Below are 27400 nucleotides of genomic sequence, written 5' to 3'. Positions count from 1 at the left end.
ATGAATAAGAAACATTAAAATTACAAGTGTGCTGTGTATCAACAACGCCTACGGCACAGTTAAAAATCGAGCATTAAATTCATAAGAGCACCAGGATACTTGAATGTCAACATTCACAACAATAGAGGACAGCACAAAATTTATACTGAAATCCAGTTTTCTACTCTCACTAGCTCCTCCATATCTGAAGCCCCCTAATCCTAAAGCTTGCTGGTATAACATCCATGAACCAAAGCATCACTGCTTCAAGGTGGAAAGGACAATACTCGTCTACATTTCCATCATCTACCAAAGCACTGTACATCTTGCTCCCCAGTTTTTCGGCGTAGCCAGGGCAGGCGCGCAACACGAAGAAGTATTTTCTAACATCCTCATCAATGGTGTCATTGTGGACAAGATTAGCATACATCTTCAGTGTTTGCATTCCTTCGGCGAGGTAGGCTTCTTTGTAGTGAAAACCACTGTCGGGAGGCATGAACCCCTTGGCTTTTATCTGCTCAAGGAACTCCTTGGCCTTCTCCACTGGCTCTCGGTAGGCAATGGCCTCCATAATCTTCCAGAAGGGTGTAGGATTGGGCTTCATCCCCTTATCCAACATTTCAAGAAAATACTTCTTGGCATACCTAAGGAACTTTACATTGGAAAAGTCTGTTGCAAGTACACAGATGAGTTGAACGTAAGTGTAGCAGGCGGGGTTGATACCAGTGGCTATCATTTGCTGGTAGACCTTAAGAGCACTCTTGGCCTTGTGATTACCGGCGTAGGTCATAATCACAATGGTGAAGACAGCCACTGGAGATAGAATGCCCAAGTCAGAGACAGGCTTAAACATCTCTCTGGCTCTGTCAATGATGCCGGTATCTGCCATAGAATTGAACAACTTAATCGAAAAATCGTTAAGGGAATCGTAGCTCCTCCCAATGGTGCAAAATACTGCTTTCAAGCACTCGTCCTCACAGTCTTTGGTGGCTTCCTGGAAAATCTTCATTACATGGTTCTTGAGGTCATCAGCAGACGAATTGGGGGAACTAGTTTCCGCCATTGATCCGATTGTTCTAAGTAGTTTATTTACAGCAGAAATCAAAGTTTCAACTTAAAAATCAGAACTTGACTGAGGATCCAAATAAGTACGTGAAGCGAAGTTAGGGTTTTCTACTTCAAAACAAACAGTATAATACCACCAAAATGTAGAAATTTCCAAGTTGAATTATGACCTAGTGTGTAAAGAAACGAAAAATTCAGTGAAACTAAGCTAGCTAGCTAGGTTTTCAAGTAGAAACAAATTAAATTAAGCAGTAACTACTGTGTGAGAATTCAGATCGATAACCTGTGTTAGGGTTTCAAAAGGAGAAGATGACGATAACTGAAGAAGAAGAGAAGAGCACTCACCTTCCTCCGATGAATCTCCGGCGGTAGCTCTGCTGCAGAGAACAGTACCAACGAAGAGAAATGGTTTCTATTTTTTTTTCTTTGCTTAAATTTTAAAAATGTGAAAAAATAAACGACCCGCGCCCTTAATTTTTAGGCCACCTGTTATGTGCAATTTTGGGTCTTTTTATTTTGTTCAAGTTGCCTAGTGTTTCCGTTTCAATTTGGCAATTTTAGCTAGGACTGGGCATATAGGACCGGAAATCCGGTTACCGACCCGACCCGCCCGCATTTTCCGGTGCGGTAACCGCACCGCATCTAAAACGGCGCCGTTTTGAGCACTCACCGAACCGCACCGCTTCACTTCGGGTCGGAATCGGGTCCAGGGGTCTAAGGATTAAGGGAGAAGCCCATTTTACAACCAAAGCCGAGTAAATCAACATTAAGTCTGATAATTTATGGAGTCGATGAGAAATGCCTCAGATTTGCAAGAGCTATAAATTTTGCTTCACATACAACATGTTTAAGGGAGACTTGATCGAATATGTTTGCTAAGAACTTATCTATTGATTCAACAGCCGACTCCGTCTCGTTTTTATAGGTCATTTGAGGTCGGCTTGCAGAAGAAACAAGGCAATTAGCTTATCAAACAGGCCTGTAAAAGAAACAATATAGACAGTCCGTTATGAAAGGATACAGCCTTAGCCTTCATAGACTGATGCCATAACACATGCATGTTGTAGCAAGCAATCTATGCATTTAGTTTATGATTCGATTCGACATACCTACACAATAAACTGAGAAGGAAATATCGTCTAACAGGCCTAGTTAGGTATTCCTGCTATGCAATTAAGCAAATGATGGAGGTGGTGGTGGTTTCCTTGTCAACAAGAAAGACTCCATTAGACAGGGATTCGGCTTAGAAGACTGGAGGGAAATATCATAATTGTATACAGAGACGAAACAACTCGATTTTGGGATGCCAAACTACAATATGATAAACTTCTTAATTTATCAGAGTATCATTTATGCAATCACGACCCTGTGTATGTGTGTTATAGGGAGAGGCCAAAATATTTAAACCAACTGTCCATATTCTTCCTGCACCAAGAAGTTCAAGGAAGGTCTCAGTTAAAAAATCTCGGTTGAACTATGTTATTGATGTGAGCAATTCATAGGGGTAAAAATCTAGCTGAAAAGGAAATGACGTTTATACAACCTCTAGTATAAGGAGCTGCAGCTTTTTTAAGAACAAAACAATCCACATTTACTGCCAGTCTGAAATGGACATGTAATCCTGTCAAAATATCTTTTGAACTTCAAAGATGGATAGCAGCTCAGGTCTACTCCTACAAAGGATTCACTTTAAAATGTCTAATGTATGCTGGAAGCCTTAGCATAGCCACAACTGTGCTAGGTCAGGTATGGCAATGTTACAGTGCTTGACATGCCTAACTTTACAAATGAAACACTTTTTTTCTTACTGGTACGGTACAAAGCAGCAGTGGTTCCCAAAAGGCTGTTATCAAATGAAATGCAGGAGAGTCAGCAACACAGATTTTCTGCCAATGTATGGGGCAGGACACTAGTTCAATTCCTTCCCGACAACTCTTTGCGTTTATATGAGGCTATAGAGAAGATGCACCTTTTCCTAGTTAGTTGGAACAACAGAAACAATGGAACTCAAGTCAGGTTCCACCAGCACAGCTCTATGACCAAGATCAGAGGTAAGTCTGAGGTCATGGAACAAATCCCAAAGCCAATCCCCAAAACCTGACAAGTAATGATAGAAGACCTGATTACATCCCCAAGTGCTAATTAGACCAATACCAGACATCCCAGGGCAGAGACTACTACTGCCATCCACATTCAGTTTCACAAAGCCAACAAGAAGGTAAGGCCACACAATAGATTGGTGGAAAGGATATCTACCTTCAATATTTGAGTGAGCCTGGTTTCTAAGTTTGAGGAATGAGAGTTACCAACATTTTGAGGCCAAGACCAACTGTTTAACCACTTGGGACAAATCCAATGCAAGGAAAATATACCAGTGCAAGTAAATTAATATAACCTCACACTTTCATCCAGAGTGGTTAAATGTGGCACCCTTGATCTGGTTGAAAACAATTGCAGGGATTCTAGAAGGCATTCACGGCATTCCAAAACCGTTAGTTGTTAAGGATAATTCAAAGTGCACATCTACAAAGTTCGCATTTCAAATCTTAAACAATAATGGGCTGCACATATTTGAGAAGGATCAACTTTCAAGTGCATTTCTTTATAAGGCAGGTTCACTAGCCTCTGAAGAAACATGCAATCTTCTTCTCTGCATCCAATGTTCTTTCTGGTCGCTCTTCTCTTTATCCCTGAATCCATCATAACTTATTTCAAGCACATTATAGGTATCTATCCTCATCTTAATCAAGTCTATCCAATGCCTCTGACCATATATCTACCATTCTTCCAAACATGGATGAACCATAACTTTGAGAAATAAAGGAAGGCTACTCAAATCTTTTACAAAACTTGCTTTTCGGAGCCATTTGAAACTACAGTTCTAGTACTGAATTCCTCATTTTCCCATTTTTCATTGTAAAAGCTGCTTGCTCCTGATAGTTTGCTCCTGCACCAAAAGAGAATGTACTAACTTGTTGGGTTGCATTCAACTCACAATTCTCCTAAAGACCTAAACCATACCAAATACCAATGTAAGAGACTTTCCACATAGAAGACTTGCTTTTGTCCTTAGGACATGAACCTAGCTAGCTTATCATACCATAAACCTAACACATTTGGTAGAACATTGTCAAAAAGCTCGAGTGCAAGAATACTAGCAGTTTTAACTTCTCAAAGCACTGCTATATGTACCTTGCCCATTCATGATGAATGCCATATTAAAGAAATGAAAAACAACTGTTGTCCTTTGTCATAATCATAAACTGTAAGAAATATTAAATTAATAACAAGTGTGCTATGAATCAGCTACATGTCTGCCACACAGCTAAAGAAACTAGCATCAAAATGGATTACATCAAAAACACAAATCTTCTTGCAAGATTCATACTTCAAATTCAACTAGAAAGTCAGAGGTTACTGTTGACAAACTTTGGTTTATTAGCTGTTTCAATACTGTTAGGCATCAAAATCCTAGAAACTACCTTGTGGTTTATGAGCATGCTGTAACTGCAGGATTTGAACTAATTATGTGTTGGACATTCATGTGTATGCGGTAAACTATTTAAAGAAGCTCCTAAACGGCTAGACCTTTAATCATTGCTTGCTCTGCGATATGTGGACTGCTTCATGTTACCCTTGCTACTACAGAGTGAGTCTCACTGCAACTCCCCGACAGGTGCCTCATTGAGCCATAGGAAGTGAATGAAGTCATACAGTTTTGCACTTACACTAACCTTATACGGAGTGGGGTTTAGTCTCCTCATGTGGTCGGGGCGCATTTTCCCGAGTTGGCTGATGCAGCGCTCCCTGATGTCCTTTAATGGTGGCAGATCTTCTCTCACTCCACCTGGGCCATGCCAAAAGCATTTCATAAGTTCCTCAACACGCTGCGGCACTACATATGCTCTCTTCGATTCATTAAAGGGGTGACGACACAGGATCCGTTCTCCAACCTTTGGAGGTGGTTCATTTTCTCCGGTCATTATGTCTACCAGGGGATAACCTTCTTTCCCAAACAATCTGTACGATCGTTTTTTACAAGGGATGGAGACCTTTGTGACATCTTCAGAAAGTTTGATGCGAGGCTGATTATTTATCTCAACAAGCTTGAAAACACAACCCAGAGCAGCTTGAGCATAACAAGTAACTACATGGGTCCCAATTCCAAATGCATCAACCTCATGGCGCTGTTTGTTTAAAGCATCCAAAGTTTCCTCATTTAGATCATTACTAGCTGTGATAACCGTCTTTCCAAATCCAGGTACTCCAAATTCTTTCTCAACGATGAGAAAAATCTTTCGAGCCTCAGAGGAGAGATATGCTAGATCACCTGAATCCAACCTAATGCCAGCTGCTTTGTACCCTAGATCATTGAGTGCTAAAGCAACCGCACAAAAGTTGGGAATTCCACTCCTCATAACATCATATGTGTCTACAAGAGCTAGAAAGTTATCAGGGAATGCCAGGGCATACGATGTGAATGCTGCAAGCTCACTATGATTGGTCTCACCACCAAAAGTACCATTTAATGAATTTGACCACGACTGAATTTTGCGCAACCAAGTCTGAACCAGGCTAACAAAATCCTCACAAGTACTGCGCTTATCACTGCTATGACGAAGTGATTTATCTATAATCTCGTCTGGGCTCATGAATGAGCTGACAAAAGCATGCGAATGTGTTCCGCGAAGCGGGATCCCAAATATCTTTCCAGCGGCAACATTACTTGTTGCATGAAATCCTCCCATGTAGCAGTACCTAGATGCCCCTATTCCACCATCAGGTCCCTGAGCTCGTCGAAGCCCAAACTCAAGTAGCATTTTAGATTCTCCAGCAACGTAACGATGCCTTGCGGCATTTGTAGCAACTAATGACGCATAATTAATGAGATTCAAGAATGGAGTTTCGAGTAACTGAACCACAGCGATTGGTCCTTCAACTCTAACGAGAGGAACCTTTGGAAAAACGACTGATCCTTCTTGGATAGCATAGACTTCAACTTCGGAACAGTCAACTCCACTCAGATACTTATAGAATCCTTCCTCTAGCTCACATGAAGTAGACAAGGATTGGCGGACGAAATCGATTTCGTCGTCGGCCAGTTTGAAATTAGCAATGAATTTGATGCATTCCTCTAATCCAGCAAACACTGTGTATTCGCCGCCGAATGGATTCTTGCGGAAATACAAATCAAACACGGCTCGTTCCTTGTGCTTGCCGGCTTTCCAGTAAGCGTAGGCCATGGTGAACTGGTAGAGATCGGTGAGGAGAGGCGTGACCATTGGATTGGTGGGGCCGGCGAGGACCATAGCTATCAAAATTGGACCAGCAGCCAAAAACTTTCTTAAGCCTAAATCGATTTAGTAATTGGTAAAACTAAATGATAGCTTTTGGTGTTTAAAGTTTGCGTTTGTCAATATATAGGAGGGTCTAAAGTTCTTTATACGAATCGAAAATAGAAATAGTATTCAAGTATTATACCACCTTGGGTTCTTATAGAACTCCTAATACATCAGGCTCGATCTTCTTGTTCCTTTAGAATAAGATCTTCTTGTTCGATTAGAAGAAGATTTAACAACCGACTGAGCTGATATCAAAACCGCCCAAGCTAAATTTAAAAGGGTTGCCGACTGAAAAGTAAATCCATCTTTGATTTGCTCATATTATCACTTTTTAAAGATGAGCCGACATATTATTGATGAGGCTCGTATTATTGATGTAGCTTTGAAAATAGGTGTATTGTGGTTAGAATTTAGACCCTTTGCCCTTATGGTATCTGTAACTGTGCTTCCATGGGATTTTGGTCCATATGTCCCCCACATTGTATGTTTTTCGTTTGATTGAATGAATTTTTCTATCTAAAAAAAAAAAAAAGATGAGTTGACATCACTTCAAGTAAATTGAAAAGTTTGTTTTATTAGCCTTTTTCAATGCATTAGCCTTCTTACTTAGTTTTTTAATTTCATGCAAATATTGAATTTACTTGTGCATCTCACAATGAAAATACTTATTGCTACATGCGTTTTGAAGGTTAACGAATAATTTTTGGTAAACATTACCAAAAAAAAAAAGGTAATTTTTCTTGTCATTAATGTATCCTCACGTGTAAGGGTATGCACATACGTGTAAAAAGTTACTTTTATGTGACTTTGACTCTTTGAGAGGTTAGTGAATATTTTTTTCGTAAAAAAAAATATATATCTAACAACCTCGATGAAATTTTCCGACTTCAATCTCAACTAGTTCGTCAATTATTTTACCAAGTTTAGACGTCGGCACACTAATAATCACTAATTATTAGAACTTAAGTGATATTTGGTTAAAAAAAAAAACAAGAAAGAAAAGAAAAAACAACTTAAATAATCAATTTTCTGGCTTCTTTCTATTTCTATATCTTATCTACTTCAATTAAATGATTAGTGATCTAGTACAATATGATACATCGAGAGGTGATTGTAGTGTTTGTAGGGAGAGGCAGCGGGGATAGTCAATTGATCTCATATCCAGCCGGCAAAGACGTCCTTGGGCGGCCGTTCTCATCTCTTTCTTTACTTTTCCATCATTCCTCTCTTTTATTTAGGAATTTACTACTATGCCCTTGTTCACATTTTTTCCTGACTTTTAAAGATGGCATCCTAATCGGACGTTCTTATGCCAACAATTTTCCTACTACTGATTTAAATGTCAATTGTAGAATATGGAAGTAGGGTCTCCCACAGTGGACTTATAGAACTAATTGTAAGATATTCTGAGTTTAATAGTTGATTTGAAGTTGTCAAAACAATTAAAAGTAAATAACAAGTAACGAAATTGCTTAAGGTTGAGAATCAATAGGTGAACAGAAGTAAGGGATTGTATGCACCACTAATGTATGCACCACTAATCAATTATGTATGCAAAACCAGGTTTAACCTAGTCTTATCTATGCATGGAGGATGATGCTCAAGTTAACTCACCGTTAGAATTAACCTATTGTTTTTCCTTATGTATATGCTAAGTGAGAGAAAAGCTCTACACTTAACCTATTTTTTAAAATGCAACCTAGGTTAAGCAACTCTACATTTAACACAAAGGAATCATTATGATTTAGAAAAATGAGACATCACAAGGACATCTCAATTACGATGCGTCTCAATTAACTTAGGAATCTAATAACATATCTTATGCAGGTTCCCATTTTAAATGCGAGTTCCCTAAGCTACTACACTTGACCAATGATCAATACTATTGACTTTAGGATAATACTTGGCTGACAATACCTAATCAAACCTATCATCTCTTTCCATTTGCCCAACACGTGTCTTTTTTTTTTCCCTCTTTTCTTTAACATCTGATTATTTTCCCTTCTTCCCCTTAACCAGTTAATTCAATAATATTAAGCTAGGGCTCTTTTCCTTCAATTCTTCAATATCTGTGGACCTGCCCGATGACCCACTGTCGGTGAAGGCGGAGACTCTCCTCGTTGTCGGTGATGACAGATACCCATCTTTCTGTAGGCTCGTCTCCGATTTGATCTTTGCTGAATATTCAGAGCTCTCATTATCACCTTGGCAGAACAGTGGATCACAGAGTTCTGATTAAAGAAAAATAACGAAAAATTGAAGGTGGGAAATAGAAACTAAAGTGAAGGAATGGAGCAGTTTTGGTCTAAGACTGGTTCTGGTTTCAGTGTTGCTTAATTAAGACGAAGGTCCAGAGCTTTTTTCGACTTTGTTTTGCTTCAATGGTTGGGTTCTTCAATTCCTATTTCTAATTGTCTTTAGTGGATCAGAGAGTTACATATTACATGTTGCAGATTTCTTTTTTCTTAAGATCTTGATGATGGTTGTGCTCCTCTCTCTAAACGGACTGATGGGGAGAAGAAGAGTATCTTATCAGATCGACGTCGGAGACATGTTGGTTAATTTGGTCCTGTCACTAGTTGAATTTGCTCTGTGCATATGCAAGTCTAGGATTGTTGTAGATGTTAAATCTTTTCAAATTGTTATTACCACTATTACTTGAGTAAATAATATTCTTTTATTGTTATGTGAATTGGTGTCAATTTGATGGCACTTTTGCTGTTCAAGAAGAGTTCCATATATACTGAAGCTGTTGCTCCAGTAAGTATAAATTTAGTAGATTTTTGAATTACATTCACTGATGATGATGCTGAATGCACAAATAATTTTTTTTTGGCAGCTGAAATGTACAAATAATTAAAAATACAAACTGACGCTTCAAAACCTCAGTTCTTCCTTGTACTAGACTCCGGAGTTTCATTTTGGTCCAACAAAAAAAAAAAAAAAAAACCCTCCCGAGTTTCAAGTTTGCTCATGTTTAGGGATGGCAATGAGGCGGGTTGGGGATGGGGATCACAATACCATCCCCATTCCCGGGGTCATTTTCTACCCTCATCCCCGCCCCAATCCCCAATAAAAATATATTGGGGATTCCCCGTCCCCATCCCCACTGGGGACTAAGCCTCCAAACCCACCCCAAATCCCCAATAAGAATTTAATAAATAAGATAATTTTTTCTCATATTGCCTTTTTTTAAATCAAAATCTACAACAAATAAATTAAAAATATGATTAAATTCATAAATCATAATTCAATAAGTGCAAAAGTCAAAACATCATTAAAGTAAAACTGTAGCTATTAAAGTAAAGTAGTAAATATATATATTTGTGATTTATATTATAAAAAATAAATTAAAATATATACAAGTTAAATATATATAACCGCAGTTTCGGCAGATTGCTCACCGCAGTTTCGGTATTCATTCCGACGCCGGTGCGTAGCTACCACCAGGCGGACTCTCGTCGTCCGTGAATCCTGATCTCTCACGTGGGAGGTCTTTTAGGCGTTGCTTCACAGCACGCTGTCTATCTCGCTGCTTCGTCGGCGACAATATTTGCCGTTCGTCAGCGATGCTGCACGTCCCGGCGTCTGATAGCTATGAAGGTTCTGGCTTGGAACTGCCGTGGTCTTAATAACTCTGCGTCGCTTCAGGCGCTGAAGCTGTTGATCCAACAACAGAAACCCTCGATCATTTTTCTTTCGGAGACGAAGGTGGATGATTGGAACTATCTGAACGATCTGCGACTGCAGATTGGATATCTTAACTGTGAAGCAGTCTTCAGTGAAGGGCAGAGCGGAGGTGTGGCTCTGTTTTGGGGAGATGAACTGGATAACAGGTTCCGTTCTAAGAGTCGAAACCATGTTGATGTTGAGGTGCGTGAGACGGATGGTTCCGGCATTGCCTGGCGGTTAACTGGGCTATACGGTCACCCTTCTACTGCTGATCGTTACCGAACGTGGGATTTGCTTCGTTCTTTAAGCGCTGAGTGTGCACTACCTTGGGTGGTGGTGGGAGATATGAATGAGCTCCTTCATGCCTATGAGAAAGAAAGGGGGGCAGTGCGTAGGGAAGGCCAAATGCAGCCCTTCCGGGATTGCTTGTCGGAGTGTGATCTCTATGATTTAGGATTTCAAGGGCAGCCATTCACATGGAGTGGTCCAGGTATGCGCAGCCGTCTAGATAGAGCTGTAGCCACTGCAACATGGATGGATGTGTTCACCGCAGCCAGGGTTGTGCATTTGCCTCCAGTTCATGGTGACCACATTCCAATTTTGTTAGGTGTTCATCGTGGTAATCTCCCCACTGTGGAACGTCGTCAATTCCAGTTTCGGTTTGAGAGTTTCTGGACTTTGCATGTTGATTGTCAGGACGTGGTGCGTCAGGGTTGGGAGATGACAGCAGAAGGTTTGCCTATGCTTCAAGTCAAGAAGAAGCTAATGCAAACTCGTTTCTCTCTAAATCAGTGGCAGCGTGTCACATTTAGGGCAAGGAGTCGTGAGTTTGGGTACATAAGGGACAGATTGCAGATCCTTTATCTGCCTATGACTCAGGTTTACTAGGAGGAATGCTTTGATTTGCATTCTCGGTTAGAAGGGCTTTTAGCTGAGGAGAGTGCATATTGGAGGCAACGGTCTAGGGTGTCTTGGCTTACAGATGGGGATAGAAACACGAAGTATTTCCATCGGAAGGCTTCCAATCGTAGAGCTAAGAACAGATTATTTGGTTTGTTTGATCACAATGGGGTCTGGCAGGATTCTATGAAAGGAATGGAAGAGGTTGTCTTGCGTTACTTCACTAGACTGTTTAAGGCAAATGATATTAACTATATTCATATGCAGAGTGTGGTTGAATTGGTGCAACCAAAGGTGACTGCGGAGATGAATGCTGATTTGTGTGCTCCATACTCGGCAGCTGAGATAAAAACTGCTCTCTTTCAGATGTATCCTACGAAGGCCCCTGGTCCTGATGGGATGCCACCTTTATTTTTTCAAAAATATTGGGAGATTGTGGGAAGTGATGTAGTGTCTGCTGTTCAACTCTTTTTGCATACTGGTCAATTTCTTGGTGAGATTAACTATACACATATTTGTTTAATTCCAAAGGTAAAGGATCCTGTTTCGGTATCGGATTTGAGGCCTATAGCTTTGTGCAATGTGTTGTACAAAATATGTTCTAAAGTGATTGCTAACAGGCTTAAGAAAATTTTGTCGCATATTATCTCTCCATTTCAGAGCGCTTTTATTCCAGGCAGGTTGATTACAGACAATACTCTGGTGGCAAATGAGGTGTCTCATTTTATCCATAACTGTTACTCTAGCTCAGAGGGTGTTTTTTCTTTGAAGTTGGATATGAGCAAAGCATATGATCGGATGGAATGGAGTTTTCTAGAAGCGGTGCTGTACAGATTAGGCTTTGATGAGAATTGGATTGGAGTTATCATGAAATGTGTCACTACTGTGAGGTACTCTTTTTTGATTAATGGCCAACCAAGAGGTTATCTAACTCCTACCAGAGGACTCCGGCAAGGGGACCCCTTGTCACCATATTTATTTTTACTATGTGCTGAGGTTTTCTCTGCTCTACTGGCACGTAAAGTTACTCATGGTGAGCTACAGGGGATCAAAATTTGTGAGGGTGCTCCGATAATTCACCATCTTCTCTTTGCTGATGATAGTCTTCTTTTTGGGAAGGCCACTCTAAGTGAATATCAGCATATACAATCTGTTTTGAATGCTTATGAGTTGGCATCTGGTCAACAGATTAACTTTGCTAAGAGTAGCATTGTGTTCAGCAAGAGAGTTCCTGAGGCTGATAAGCTTTCTTTGGCAAGTTTTTTGGGTGTGGCCATTGAAGTCAAGCATGAGAAATATCTGGGACTTCCTACTTACTTGGGGAGGAATTGGACTGAAACTTTTGCTTATATAAAAGAACGCTTGAGTAAGAAACTAGCTGGTTGGCAAGGTAAGCTCTTGAGTGGAGCTGGCAAAGATTTGTTGGTTAGGGTGGTAGCGCAAGCTCTACCATCCTATGCTATGAGTTGTTTTTTACTTCCAAATAATTTTTGTGATGATCTACATCAAATGTGCGCTAAGTTTTGGTGGGGCAGCAAACCTAATGAAAGAAAAATTCATTGGATGTCATGGGAGCGTCTTTGTCGCTCCAAAGAGGAGGGTGGAATGGGTTTCAGAGATTTGCATGCTCATAATTTAGCCTTGCTTGCCAAGCAAGGATGGAGACTGATTCGGTATCCGGGTTCTTTGGTGAGTCGGTTATTTAAAGCTCGTTATTTTCCACACTCTTCTTTTTTAAATGCTACTACACCTACTCATGCTTCTGCTTGCTGGAGAGGAATATTTGCTGCTAAATCAGTGTTACAAGCGGGTCTTAGATGGCAGGTTGGAAACGGTACTTCCATTCGGATTTGGGATGATCCTTGGATTCCAAGGCCGAATTTGTTTCGTCCAATAAGGTATGGTCCCTCTCCTCTGGTGTTAGTTAGCGATCTGATGGTGGATGGTCATTGGAACAAAGAGCTTATTTCTGAAAATTTTCATGCGGATGAAGCTTTACTAATTTGCTCCATTCCGCTTAGTAGAAGCATTGTTCCGGATAGACTAATTTGGCATTTTGATATGAATGGTCTGTTTACTACAAAGAGTGCATATAAAATTGCCTTTGCTTCACTACATCTGGTGCTCATTAGTGGCTCTTCCTCTAATTCCAATCCGAGTCATTGGAAGTTTATTTGGGCAGCTCCTATCCCTGGAAAGGTTAAGGTACATGTTTGGAAAGTTTGTGCTTCTATACTCCCAACTGCTTCTCAACTCAGAAGTAGAAGAGTCCCAGTTGAGGATGGTTGTTTGTTCTGTAACTCGGAAGAGGAGACCCTATCTCATGTTAGTAGGGAGTGTTGTTTTACGCGTGATGTCATTGGGTTGGCACCAGATTTGCTTCTGGTTTTGCATACTCCACCTAGCTCTTTGCTAGATTGGCTTGCTCTATGTTATACTCTAGTCACACCTCGTGCTTTTGCTTTTTTGCTGATGTTGTTATGGGGAGTGTGGAAAGAGAGAAACCAACGACTTTGGGTTGGGAAGGGAAGGACTGTGCAGCAGGTCTTTTGTCATACTACTTCTATATTGCATTCATATGTGGTAGCCAGACATAGTGTGACACCTAGATTGGGGAGGCAGGTTAAGCCGTGGAGTATTACTCCTGCAGGTTGGCTTAAGGTGAATATCGATGGTGCCTTTGATCAAGGCACACGTCGGGGAGGGTTAGGGATAGTAGTACGAGATGCAGATAGCACAGTGGTGGCAGGTGCTTGCGGTCAGTGTTCTGATGTGTTGCAGCCACTAGTGGTGGAGGCCTTGGCAAGCAGATTAGCTTGCAAGCTAGTGGAGGAAAATTCTCTAGCTCCAGTTATTTTTTAATCAGACTGCCTGCAGTTGGTTCAAGCTATCCAAACTGATGGAGATGATACCTCGCAGTTGGGTAGAATTGTTGATGACATTTCTTTGTCTATTTCTTATTTAGCTGGTTCTTTTTTCTCTCATGTGTATAGAGAATCAAATATGCTAGCTCACAAGCTAGCTAAGTATGCTTTGGTTTCAGGATTGCAGATTTCTTGGAGTGGGCATGTCCCTCCTGGACTTAGCAATTTATTTGGTAACAATTAGTACTTCTCAATGAAATATGATGTCCTTTCTTTCAAAAAAAAAAAAAGTTAAATATATGTATATATTATTGGGGCGGGTTTGGGGATGGGGATCACAATACCATCCCCGCCCCATCCCTAATCTTAGATAGCGGGGATTGGGGATCCCCATCCCCATTCCCCATTTGTCTCCGAATTCTCCCCCCATTAGGGGCGGGTATCCAATGGAGCTCCGCCCCGCTGGGGATTTTTGCCATCCCTACTCATGTTCCCTCAATGTTTTTTTTTTTTTTTTTTTTTCAATTTCGGAAATGTAAATCTAGCATGACAACAATTACAGGTTGTTTGTCCTTTTGGAGATACCAAAGGAGAAGCATCTCTTCATGCCCAACCCTTCAAAAGCTGATAATATCATATGGCTAAAAAGTTTTTAAGAAAATGAATGCAGAACACCAGAATAAAAGAAACAGAAACTGAAGAAACTAGCACCACAGAGGCACAGACTACTTCAATGTCAAAATTAACAGACAGATAGAACAGTACCAAATCAACATTGAAACTCAATCCTACATGATTTTCTACCTCAATTTTAGCATTCACACTTCTCCAATGTCACAAAAGATTACTACAGCACCAAATCCCACAACTGAAAAAACAATCCTACATAATTTCCCATCTCACATGCTACCCCATATATTCCTAAAGCTGCTGGCATAACCTCAACGAAGCAAAGCATCAGCCCTTCAACTTGGAAATACAATGTTCAGGACCCTTCTTTTTACAGCTGTGCTGCCCTTTAAACCTTCCATCATAGGACCATGGGAAGTATGCTCCTTGGCTAGCTCTACATTGCCATCCTCCAGCAAAAACATGTACATCTTCCTCGACTCTTTGGAGAGGAGGTTGGGGTGGGCGCTCCACTTGCAGAAGACGTTTTGCAAATTATCGTCAGTTATGCTTTTCTCAAAATCATCATACATCTACATCGAGTCCATTGCTTCTGTGAGATAGAGCAACCAAGATTTCCATAAAAGTACTTGGCATACCCAACAAAATGGACATCAGAGAGGTGTAATGCAAGAGCTGTGAAGGTTATAGTGTAGGTGCAGGAGGCGGGGGCGACTCCAGTGGCTATCATGTGCTGAAAGGCCTTAAGAGCAGCCTTGGTCTTGTCGGCAGCGAAGTAGTCCCCATTGACAATGGTGTAGACGGCCATGTCAGGGAGTTTGGCTACCTCAGAGAGAGCCTTAAGGAGCTGTGGGAATCGGCTAAAGATTTGAATATCTTAATCCCATATTTGTTAATGGAATCGTAGTCCCGAATTATGTCAAATTGTTCTTTCAAGTCCTTGTCCTCAGTCTTTGGTCGCATCCTGGAAGACCTTCATCACATGTTTCTTGAGGTCATCAGCATAAGAATTGTGGGAACTAGTGTCTGCCATTAATTGATTATTCCCTGTAGTTTAGTTGTAGAAGAAATTAAATTTGAAACAACAAACATAGGAGCTTAAACCAATGGACTGTAGATATATAGGGTTTTCTATATTAAAACATGTATATATACCTGTATAATCATGCTTATAATCAAGAACATAAAGCATCACTCAACAAACAGCATTCAATACAAAGCACTACCCTAGACGTCCTCTTAGTTCTTCCTTGGTATTGCATTAAGCCTCTAAGCCTTCTTCTCTGATCAATCACTGTAAATTATGTAGGCAATCTCATAATGTATTGATTGGTCTCGATAGAGCAAGGACCTAGTGTATTTACAAGCATACAAAAAGGAAACTCAGTCCTAAAGGCCTGGCTTACTTCCTAGATCATGTTCACCTAGCTTCTCTTCAGTGTTTGACAAGAAAATTGGTTTTCATAGTCGATTAAGTAACCACAATCATGAATTCCTAGATCAGTAAGTAATGCCAATTCCAGTTCTGCATTAAGGTTGTTACTTAATTGAATCAAGATTGTCCAAGACCCTAACTTTTTCCACAGCCGGAGTGTAAAAAATCAGAACGATACTTGAACCGTATAAAAGGAAAGGAAAAATCAGCGAAACATTGTTAGGTCTTCAATTGGAAACAAATTAACTTGAATTGGAGGAAGTAGTGTTCGCCATTGATTCGATTGTTAGCTGTAGTTTAGTTGTAGCAATAATTAATATTAAAGGCAAGAGAAACAACAAAAACCAAAGCTTCACTGAGGATTCGGTGTTGTAGAATTATAAGGAATGAGACCAATCACCAAAATTAGTGAATGAAGTTAGGGGTTTCAATTTTAAACAAAATTGGACTAACAAGTGCAGTACCAGATGCTGTTTCTGATGTACCCATCTGCAAAATTGAAGAGTGTGATTAAATTTCTTGGTAAATTACAGGATAAAACATGTCATAATAAAAAAGGCCTATAAAGCTTTGAGAAAGAATAGGGAGTGTCGTCGACTTATTGGGAAAAGAGAGGAAAATAACTTTCATATGCATCAAAGTCTTGTTATTATAGTGGCAAAAGAATAAAAGTGGTACTACATAAAGTAGCATTAGAAAGTAGCAGTATAGAGGAAAGTAGCACAATGACAGTGGTATGAGATCGAGTAAAAAAGTAGAAAACAGATGATTAACAAAACTATATGTTTAAACAAATTTTAAATGAATAGAAAACAGTTATGATTATCCAGAAGAAAGCTAACCCAGTGCCGATTCATATAAATTGGTAATGTCGCAACAGAATCTTGGTCATAAATTTTCAGTGCAGATTTATATAACTTCCTGACCTTTACAAGAGTATCTTTAACACCACTGGATGCAAGGTTTGCTTCCAATTAAATGCAGGGTGCAGTAAAGCAAGGAAGTTAAACAAATCTACACTGAAAAATTGCAATCAAAATTTTTCTACAACGGACTGAAGGGACTTCATTTTGAAAGTACTCAGGTTTAGTTGGACAAATCAGTCCTTTGTTAGATTTCTAATTTCTAGTGGAAGCTTAGTATAGCCATAACTAAGGTACGTGTGTGCCAATGACATCTTTGGCATACCTAACTATCGAAAAGGCAACACATGTTTTCTTGCTGGTGCAATGCAACAGTGCGTCCCAAAAGGGTCAAATAAAACGGAATGCAAGAGAGTTGGCAACAAAGATTTAAGAGAGGCTCAAATTTATGGGGGCAGTTCAACTCCTTCCCAACAACTCTTTGCAACTGTATATGAGACTCTAGAGAGGATGCAAGTCTTCCGAGTGAGTTGGAGGAACAGAAATGAAGATTCCACCTCACAGCTCTGTAACCAAGATCAGAGACCAGTCTGAGGCCATGGCACACATCCCAAAGCCCACACCAAAACCTGACAAGGAACAATAGAAGAAATGATCACTGATCACACCCCCTTTAGTGCTAATTAAACCAATACCCGACAACCCAGGGCCAAGACACTACTGCCATCTACATTCAAACAAAGCCAACAGGAAATAAATACATAAGGCCACATAGTAAATTGGTCGAAAGCTGGTTAATTAGTTTGGAAAGAAAGTAGGAAACATTTTGAGGCCAAAGACCAGATCTGAAGAGTTGCAACTGGGAGTAAAAACCTAGAACATAAAGAATAACCAATTGTATCCAATTTCCTTACACAGATACTATGGTGCTGATGCAATCTCTAGACTTTCTATAACCTATCAGAGTCAATAAAACCAGGTATTTGAGACCTCCAATTGCTACAGATAAAATTTTACTCCAGAGCCAATCCTATCGAATATCCCTGAACACATGATTTTATTCTAATGGAATTGGGAAGTCTCTCAAGATTTGGGGACCCGACTGAAGTCCGGGGTCTTGGTCAAGTATTGGCAGTTTGAAAGCTCCATTAATATTGACAATTACAAAGAAAGCTGTTAAATATGCCAAAAATTTGACAGTTCGATGTCTCAACGTATGACTCTTAGTGACTGTATAAAGCCCAATGCATATACCTCTTACTCTCTTAGTGACTATCTCGACTACAGATAATAGCAGTGGGCCACATATCGAATACACAGACAAAAAGATTCAACCCTAATTGACTTGTATTGGTAGAGGAAAGAGAACGCTATGACAAAGTTCAATAACTTCTGCCTATTAATGGCATTAAGCAAAATTAGCCTAACCTCTATCTAACCTTGATGGCATTGAATCTAATGTCATTAGTGGCTGTTTCCCAAAACAGTCAACTGTAAACAAATTCAAAATTAATGACAACAAGTGGGCAGTAATCAGCTACATATATACAACAAAGATCAAAAACTAACATCACACTTAAGTACATCAAAAACAAAACTCTTCTTCCAAGAGTTTGAACACTTGTACACTTAACAAACTATTGATGGATAACATTAAAACCAGACAACCATATGTAATTGTTTGTAAACTTCGCTTTATCAGCACATTCCCAAATCCAGAAGGCATCAAAATCCTAGAAAGTGCATAGTGATTTAAACTAGGATATTAAATCTAATTTTATAATCATTACTGAAACTAATATTTATTGAACATCTAATACTAAGAGATTATTAGTCAATAGAAGATATGTGTAAGACTTACAGATATTCCCAAAGGGTAAAATGAGAGAAAAACAGAATGAATGAATGTTACCTCATATAGAGTGCATACAAAGGAGGCAGAAACCCAGAAACAGAAAATTTTTCTTTCTCATGTCAAAGTGAAGTGGAGACACCCTTAGTAGAAGAGATCACTTCAAAGCCCACTTTTCTGAATTAACTAAACGTCTTTACTTCAACCAATGAGTTCCAGTTTCACATTTCTTTTGTTTCCCTCCCTTAATCAGTCATGGTTTTGCATAGCAAGAAAAGCAACCTGTGCAAATCGATATACGTTTTGCGATCCCCACCCAGTCAAAAGCAGATAATAGTGTGGCTAAAAAGGAAAAATATGTATGCAGAACCAGATTAAACTGCAGGAATTAGCACCAAAGACTTCAAGGTCAACATGTCATAATGATATAGAACAGCACAAAATCCCCTACTGAAACTCAATCCAACATGATCACCTAAGCTCATTAGCTATCCCATTTTTGAAACATCCCAATCCAAAACTGCTGGAATACATCAATGAAGCAATGCATCAGCCCTTCAACTTAGAAAGGACAATGTTCATGACCCTTCTTATCACAGCTGTTGGTCTTCCCCTTAAAACCTCCATCATAGCCTTTGCGTTTGGCACAAACCCCTTAGTCCCTTACCCATCATCACCTCCACCAACTCTTTTCCCTCCTCCTCAGCTGCCTTGTCCTCCTGCTTTGTAAAGCCCTCTATCACCGCAGTGTAGGTAGAAGCATTGGGCCGCTTCCCTTTATCCATCATCTCAAGCAAAACTTCTTGGCATCTCCAAAGAAGTTGGGGTCAGCAGTGAGTCCTTTGATTAAAACTGTGTAAGTGTAGGAGTTTGGGGCAACCCCAGCAGCTAACATGTCCTTGTAAGCCTCAAGAGCACCCTTGATCTTGCCAGCATTGACGTAGGTCTCAATAACGCAGGTATGGATTAGGGCGGCCGGTTTTATGCCCTTAATGAACAACATAAGAACCTCCATGGCCTCGTCTGCATTGCCATACTTTACCAGAGCCTTGTAGATCTTCATTGACTTTTTCTGGAAGCCATGTCCACTGGTGCACCACTTGCGGAGGAGCTTTTGTATATCATTGTCAGTCGTGTTGTTTATGAGATCATAGAGCAACTTCATTGTCTTCATCGCCTCTGTGAGGTGGGCTTCGTCAAAGTTGAAAACAATGGACTCAAGGCTGAGCCCCTTTGCTTTTATCTGCTCAATGAACTCCCTGGCCTTCTCCACCGACTCCCGGCGGGCAATGGCATCAAAGACAGAGATATAGGACACATCATGGGGCTTCAATCCCTTATCCAACATTTCCATAAAATACTTCTTGGCAAGGCCAACATAATTGACATCGGAAGAGTCTGTTACAAGAGCCATGATGAGTAGAGTGTAAGTGTGGGAGGTGGGGGAGACACCGGTGGCTAACATGCGCTGGTAGACCTTGAGAGCAGCCTTGATCTCGCCAGCAAAGGCATATTCCCCGATGACAATGGTGAGGCTTAAAGAGCTCTTTGGCTTCGTCGAGGAGGTCGTCGTTTGCCATAGAATTGAATATTTGAATAGCATATTCGTTAAGGTCATCATAGTTGCGAATCATGGAAAATTTTAGTGGCAAAACAAAGTCCTCAGAGTCTTTGGTGGCCTCCTCAAAAACCTCCATTACATGTTTCTTGAGGTCATCAGCACAAGAATTGGGGCAAGCAGTGTCCCCCATTGATTTGGTTGTTGGATCGAGAAAAGGAAATAGACCCAAATCAGCCGAGTACAATTAGTGTTTTCGACTTTGAAACAAACATTAATCTACCACCGCCGGAGTGTAAAGATCAAAACTTCACTTGAAAACCAGCAGCTAATGAAATTGGGTCTTCTATTCAATACAGACTAATTAAACAGTAGCTACTTCTACAAGAGAATTGGGTCAATAACCTGTGTTAGGGTTTCTAATCTGAGACGAAGATGATAGCAGAAGAAGAGAAGCTCACTCACCTCTCTGCGACGGTTTCCGGCGGTTGCTCTTCAGGAATTTTGGGGTCGCTTGAGGAGAGCAAACAGAGGAGGAGAAATGGAGGAGTGTTCCTTTAATTTGGACAATTTCAAATTTTAAAATGAGAAAACCAGAGCCTACTGTTACTGTGAAAGGCAATGACTAAATATTAAGGAGTAATATAATAGAGTTTTTCCCCTCAGACGGGTCAAAACTTTCATGAACCGGACAGAATGATACCCAACCTTTCAAAGTGACCAAAATGGTACCTGAACTTTCAAAATGTGACCAAATGGATACCTCCGTTAAATTTTCGTCACTTTACCGTTATTTTCATACACGTGCCGCGCACATGACTTAAAATTGAGGGCTATTTTGTCTTTTTATCTATCAGAAACCTAAATGGTCGTTATTGGGCCGGGTTTTTTTTTTTTTTTTTTTCTCTTCTTCCTGCTTCGTGTGTTCTTCTTTTTCTCTCTGTTTCTGTTCCTTCGTGTACCAGTGGAGGTCGCGCCGGCCCAAATCCGGCCTCAGAACCCAAACCCAGATCCTGCCCAAATCCCTCTTCGCCGGTTTGTGAATCACACTGCCCAGATCCTTCTTCGTTGCAGTACCCATCTGGGTCCTTCCCCAGACAGAACCCCACGGCATCGTCCTCCGCCTAGTCCGACAGACCAGCGTCTCCAGTTCTTCTCCCTCTCCAGTTCGACAATCTTCTTCCTCATCATAGCCGCCGGCGCTCTCCACCGTCACAACATCCAAGATCGACCAGACCGGCCTCGTCTCTCGGCGTCGATCAGTTCCCGGCGTCTCCAGCACGCCTCACGCCTAGCAACCCAGTCGCACAGCCGCGCAGATCCGCCTGCAGTACATCCCGCCTGCAGCAGCAGCGCCGCCTTCGCCTTATTGCCGGCGCGACCTCCACTGGTACACGAAGGAACAGAAACAGAGAGAAAAAGAAGAACACACGAAGCAGGAAGAAGAGAAAAAGAAAAAAAACCCGGCCCAATAACGACCATTTAGGTTTCTGATAGATAAAAAGACAAAATAGCCCTCAATTTTAAGTCATGTGCGCGGCACGTGTATGAAAATAACGGTAAAGTGACGAAAATTTAACGGAGGTATCCATTTGGTCACATTTTGAAAGTTCAGGTACCATTTTGGTCACTTTGAAAGGTTGGGTATCATTCTGTCCGGTTCATGAAAGTTTTGACCCGTCTGAGGGGAAAAACTCAATATAATAAGACGGAAGGTTTCAGTGAGGACTCAATGTGGATTTTTAAATTAACGGTTGGATGAGTGATCTCAATTTTAGTATAAAAATTAATTCTACAATACATATATTATCCAACCATTGATTTAAAAGTCCTCACGAAATCCTTATTAGAATCTCACCGTTATAGAAGGTGATAAGAGACGAGAAGATTTATATTGAAGAACCAATCAACATTACACTAAAAAATTTTAAGCAGGGCTGTCGAACTATTAGATTGATCTAACTACCCAATCGTACTTTAACATCTTAGCTAACAAAGAAACTCTAATATGTTAATTTGTACATGAAAGTATCAATAATCATTACTATTCATATTCACATATAGCAGCTATTATCCAAAAATGAAACCTATAGCAGCTACACCACTTTGATGAACAAAGCCATCGAAATTTAATTTGAATGTGCCTCGAGAAAGAAAATCGCATTTGAACTAAAGTCTCAAGAGGCTGGAGGCGCCTTGAAGATATGGAGCTCCCTCATGGCCTCATCCATGCATTTGCGATCGTTTCAAATATTTCTCCTAGCTCGACCACATTGATACCAAAATTGGAAATCCAATAATAACACCGTATCTTTATTAATCTTTTTTCATTCACTTTAAAAAGGCACATTTCGTAATAAAATAATTATAATTATGGAGTTACACTACATGAAAAAGTGGTTGATTAATATTATTATTATTATTATTTTTTTTTTTTTTGAGAAAAAGGAGAAGTAAAAAAAACTCTTGAAAGCTCATCTTTCAAAGCCAGTGACCTTTTATACCATAAATGTCTGCATATGCAAAACTTAATGCCCCAAGGCCCTAATAATATCTGAAAACATGTACTGGACTATATATAGCCTAGTTTAATTACTGCTTTCTATACAATTACTTTAGGTGAAGATTTTCTCAGAACCATCACAAATCTCGGGTAACAAATTGCAGTGCCTCTTTTAGGATCATATTTGGACTCAAAAGTGCAGCAGGAGAAGCTGTTTCTGATATTCCTAACTGTAAATTACAGAGTAAAAGTTAATTCATCAGTAAAGTATACGAATAAGAAAACGTGATACTAAACATTGAGCACCGACTCTTGCAACGAATGCAGCAACAAAATGAAAGTGGTAGTAAAGAAAGCAACACAAAAATGGTGGTGGTACAGACTACATAGAGAAGTACCATCAAAAACAAGTGCTGTCCACAACTCATGTGCCATTACAATGTTCATTAACAGAGAATTAAAAATCAAGAAGGAAATAAAACTACAAAAGTTCTGTAAAACGGAAGTCGCAGTTTTCTAGACAGCAAAAGCTTGAAAAGAGGAAATATTACCTTAGAACTTAATAATCTTACAACCAAGATCAGAGATAATTCATAACTTTTTTCTTGCTGGTGCAGTGCAGGATTGAAACCCAATCCTACATGCTTTTCTACTTTAATGTCAGCAGTCACACTACTCCCCTATATGAAACCAACTAATCTTAGAGCTGCTGGCATAAAAACGATGAAGCAAAGCATCATCAATCCAATGTGCACATGTAAAGCTGCCTTGAGAATCTATCATCTTCTTGGCTCAACCATCATCATTTTGTCCTTCCTGCAGAATGTCAATGACTCTATAACAGATCTGATCCTCTATATTAATTCAGTTTTAATATGCCTCATGAATCCAAGCGATCCGATCCTTTGATGTCTTGATGCATAATCCTGATCCATATACCTCTTGAGTGACAGTGCTCGACAAGACGACAACATATAATAACTACCTCATATGAAATTTAATCTAAACAGAATAAAAAAAGATTCAACCAAACTTATTGACTCGTATGGCAGAGAAAAGTAAAAGCTTTGACAAAGTTAATACTATTCTGTAAATCCTCACATCTAACATGCATTTGATGTCCTTAGCAGCTACTAGCCCAGCAAGATGGTGTTGACTCAAATACAAGTTTTTGCTACGCCATGAACATGATGAATTATTCCCTCCAATTCATGGTCTCCAGATGATCAAGCAACAAAGAATCATAATTTCTCAAGCCACATACAACTTAATACTTATTATTGAACATTGTTATATGCAAAAATACCCCCATTTTCAACTTCATGCATCTGTTTTGACTTCTGAATACACTTCTGTATATACCTTGCCCAATTTACATGCAAAACTTAAAGGTATTAAAAACAACTGTTGTCAAACAGTCAACGATATTGAATATTAAAATTACTAACAAGTGTGGTAATGAATCAGCCACGAGTAAACCACATAGACAAAATATATATATATATATATATATATATATGAAAATTAAATAATAAAAAGCCTAGCATCAAATTACACAAACCTTCTTGCGAGATATTGAACACTTTCACATTTAACAAACAAAAGATTGGTTTTGAATTCAATCACAAATGGTCAAATAACAGAAGGAAATCAATAAATCTGACCTTAAATGGACTGGATACAAAAGGAGACAGAAGCAGACTCTCTCATATCAAAGTAAAGCACAAAGACAATTAGTAGAATCCCGTTTACCAGACTTAAACAGACAACTTTACTTAAACCACTGAGATTATTATTCCTTTGACTGAAATGAAGATGACAACAACTAAATGAAGTCATGTAACCAATAAACTAATTGAACAAGGTGTCGTTAAGTTTCAAGAAGAGAAGGACGCACAAGGAATTAAAACTACAAATTGCAGAGAAGACACAACCACAAGAACTCTTGTACTGAAATCCAAGTTTCAAGTCCCTTTTGGTTCCCTCAATCAGAATTTTTTTTTTTCCTGTCCTAACCTGTAAATCTAGCATAATTGCAGTTTCAGATTGTTTGCCCAACCTGCCAACAGCAGATATTTTCATGTGGCTAAAAGTAAAGTAAAGTAAAAATAAAATAAAATTGCAGAATAGAAGAAATATAAATTAAAGGAATTAGCACCACAATATATTTTGATGTCAACATTCACTGTCAGAAAGGAAAGCACCAAGTACCACATGGATCCTATATGATTTTGTTCTTCGTGGTCAGCATTCACAATGATAGAGAACAGCACTAAATCCCCTGTTGAAACTCAATCCTACATGATTCCTAGTTTCCTACTCTTACCAGCTACCCTATATCTGAAATATCCTAATCCTAAAAAAGTTCATACATCGATGAACCAAAGCATCAGCCCTTCAACTTGGAAAGAACAATGCTGATGACCCTTCTTATAATACCTTTTGGTCTTCCCTTTAAAACCTCCATCATAGCCTTTACATTTGGCTCAAACCCCTTACCCACCATGACCTCCACCAACTGTTTACCCTCCTCCTCGGCTTCCTTGTCCTCTTGCCTTGCAAACCCTTCTATGACTGCAGTGTAGGTAGCAGCATTGGGCCTCATTCCCTTGTCCATCATCTCAAGCAAGCACTTCTTGGCATCTTCAACAAAGTGGGGGTCAGCAGCGAGTCCCTTGATTAAAACTCGGTAAGTGTAGGAGTTTGGGGCAACCCCAGAAGCTAGCATGCCCCTGTACGCCTCCAGAGCACCCTTAGTCTTGCCTGCTTTGAGGTAGTCTTCAATAACAAAAGTGTGAAGCATGACAGTGGGATATATACCCGTCTCAGAATTTTGCTCGCAGAGCTCCCTGACCAGGGTTGCATTGCCATCCGCTATCAAAGCATAAAACATCTTCGCTGCCTCTTTCTTGAGGTGGGTGGGGTGCCAATTGCGGAAGACTTTTTGCATCTCCTTGTCAGTGGTCTTGTTGACGAGATCATCAAGCAACTTCATTGCATTGATTGCTTCTGTGAGGTTGGCTTCTCCAAATCAAGGAACATTGGGGTGAGGGATGAACCCCCTTGCTTGTATCTGCTGAGAGAACTCCCTGACCTTCTCCACCGACTCACGGCAAGCGATGGCTTTGAACACGGCCATGTAGGAGGTGTGATAAGGCTTCATCCCCTTATCCAACATTTCCAAAAAATACTTCTTGGCATACCCAACAAAACTGACATCAGAAGATGAGTTTTTTGCAAGTGTGTTGATGAGTGTAGTGAAAGTGCCTGGTGGGGGCGACACCGCTAGCTATCATGTGCCGTCGACGCAGACTCAGAGCGAGGCTTAAAGTAGCTTCCTCAATAAGCTTCTTATTTGCCATACAATCGAACACCAAAATTGCATACTCGTTAAGGTCGGCATAGTTCCTAATCAAGTCAAATATCTCATTTAATTCCTTGTCCTCACAGTCTTTGGTGGCTTCCTTGAAAACCTTCATAAGACATCTTCAACGCATTCATTGCTTCTTCCATGTAGGCCACATCAAAGTGAGGAACATCCAACTTAGGGCTGAACCCCTTTGTTTGTATCTGCTCAAGGAACTCCCTGGCCTTCTCCACTGGCTCCTGGCGAGCAATGGCTTTGAAGACGGCCATGTAGGAGGATGAGATAGGCATCATCCCCTTATCCAACATTTCCAAAAAATACTTCTTGGCATACCCAATAAAATTGACATCAGAAGATGAGTTGGTTGCAAGTGTGTTGATGAGAATAATGTAAGTGCAGGAGGTGGGGGCGACACCGTTGGCTATCATGTGGTGGTAGACCTTGTGAGCAGCCATGATCTTGCCGGCAGAGATGCAGGCCCAAATGACAACGGTGTAGATGGCCACATCAGGCAGTATGGCAGCCGACTCAGACTCAGACTCAGAGCGAGGCTTAAAGAGCTCTCTAGCTACCTCAATAAACTTGTCATTTGCCATGGAATTGAACACCGAAATTGCATACTTGTTAAGGTCGTCATAGTTCCTAATCATGTCAAATATTTCTTTCACTTCCTTGTCCTCACAGTCTTTGGTGGCCTCCTTGAAAACCTTCATTACACGTTTCTCGAGGTCATCCGCACAGGAATTGGACTTGACTTTAGACTCCGCCATTGCTTTGATTGTTAGCTCCTTCACTTTCATTTTAGTTTAACCAAAACCTAGAACTGGACTAATGATCGAGTAGAAAATAAAGAGGACCAAGTGAATTTAGGGTTTTGCTGCTACTCTAAAATCAGAAATTTACTGAAAACCGAGTGTAGAACAGGAAAGGAAAAGTCAGGGCAGGCAATCGTGCTTTCCACTTGGAACAAATTAAGTAGCTACTGAGTCAGAATTTAAAGCAATAAAATGTGTTAGCTACGGTTTACAAAGGAGATGATGATAACAGAAGAACACTCACCTTTCTCTGGTGATTCCCGGCGATATAAGCTCTGCAGAAACTTGAGAGGAGACAACCAAGGAACAGAAATGGGGGAGCTTTTTTCCCTTTTTGTCCAATTTCAACAATTATGTAATATATTTATATGGAAGACGGGCGCGTATTTGTGTCATTATCTTAAAATCCTAAATACCCCCCTTCTATTTTTTTTTTCTTTTTTTCTTTTTTAGGTTTATTGGTAAAAGTCTAAATTGGGGAGGTTGCCCTAATCTATACTGTTATTGAGAGAAGAGGCTTTGTTAGCTAAAACTGTTTTTTTTTTTTGACCTTTT

General features: G+C 40.1%; 7 protein-coding genes across 10 annotated transcripts in view; 1 reads left to right on the top strand and 6 right to left on the bottom strand.

The window, feature by feature from the left end:
* Positions 1 to 27163, bottom strand: part of LOC112178330 (pentatricopeptide repeat-containing protein At5g65560) — a 74025-nt gene extending 46862 nt beyond the window's left edge. The window contains exon 1 of the mRNA XM_040511595.1: positions 27090 to 27163. The gene's annotated coding sequence lies outside the window, so the exon portion shown is untranslated. The remainder of the gene's footprint in view (positions 1 to 27089) is intronic.
* LOC121050711 lies at positions 11 to 1506 on the bottom strand. The gene is made up of 2 exons (XM_040511596.1): positions 1390 to 1506; positions 11 to 1055 (listed from the first exon to the last, which is right to left on the bottom strand). Exon 2 carries the CDS (start codon positions 1040 to 1042, stop codon positions 170 to 172), a length of 873 nt encoding a protein of 290 aa, XP_040367530.1. The 5' UTR covers positions 1043 to 1055; positions 1390 to 1506; the 3' UTR covers positions 11 to 169.
* LOC112178326 (nicotinate phosphoribosyltransferase 2) lies at positions 3925 to 6353 on the bottom strand. Its single transcript, XM_024316484.2, has one exon. It carries the CDS (start codon positions 6351 to 6353, stop codon positions 4701 to 4703), a length of 1653 nt encoding a protein of 550 aa, XP_024172252.1. The 3' UTR covers positions 3925 to 4700.
* Positions 9984 to 13820, top strand: LOC112178325. Its single transcript, XM_024316483.1, has 2 exons — positions 9984 to 10937; positions 11139 to 13820. Exons 1-2 carry the CDS (start codon positions 9984 to 9986, stop codon positions 13818 to 13820), a joined length of 3636 nt encoding a protein of 1211 aa, XP_024172251.1.
* On the bottom strand, positions 14591 to 20733 carry LOC112178324 (protein Rf1, mitochondrial). Of its 4 annotated transcripts, none has more exons than XM_040511597.1 (3): positions 18663 to 20717; positions 17076 to 17379; positions 15890 to 16376 (listed from the first exon to the last, which is right to left on the bottom strand). In XM_040511597.1, the coding sequence occupies exon 1, from the start codon at positions 20221 to 20223 to the stop codon at positions 19387 to 19389; it is 837 nt and encodes a 278-aa protein (XP_040367531.1). In that variant the 5' UTR covers positions 20224 to 20717; the 3' UTR covers positions 15890 to 16376; positions 17076 to 17379; positions 18663 to 19386. The 4 variants fall into 4 exon arrangements, with proteins under 4 accessions (XP_040367534.1, XP_040367531.1, XP_040367533.1 ...); XM_040511598.1 differs by lacking the exon at positions 15890 to 16376 and having other exon boundaries at positions 16401 to 17379; positions 18663 to 20541; positions 20626 to 20733; XM_040511600.1 differs by lacking the exons at positions 15890 to 16376; positions 17076 to 17379 and adding an exon at positions 14591 to 15499.
* Positions 25053 to 25658, bottom strand: LOC112178323 (pentatricopeptide repeat-containing protein At5g65560). Its single transcript, XM_024316481.1, has one exon. It carries the CDS (start codon positions 25656 to 25658, stop codon positions 25053 to 25055), a length of 606 nt encoding a protein of 201 aa, XP_024172249.1.
* LOC112178322 (pentatricopeptide repeat-containing protein At4g38150) lies at positions 26108 to 26800 on the bottom strand. Its single transcript, XM_024316479.1, has one exon. It carries the CDS (start codon positions 26798 to 26800, stop codon positions 26108 to 26110), a length of 693 nt encoding a protein of 230 aa, XP_024172247.1.
* Positions 27164 to 27400: the final 237 nt, after the last annotated feature.

This window comes from Rosa chinensis, chromosome 7 (assembly GCF_002994745.2).
Source record: "Rosa chinensis cultivar Old Blush chromosome 7, RchiOBHm-V2, whole genome shotgun sequence".
NCBI classification, from domain to species: Eukaryota; Viridiplantae; Streptophyta; class Magnoliopsida; order Rosales; family Rosaceae; genus Rosa; species Rosa chinensis.
The sequence above is the reverse complement of the archived record's forward strand: the minus strand, read 5'-3'. Positions and strand labels throughout refer to the sequence as shown.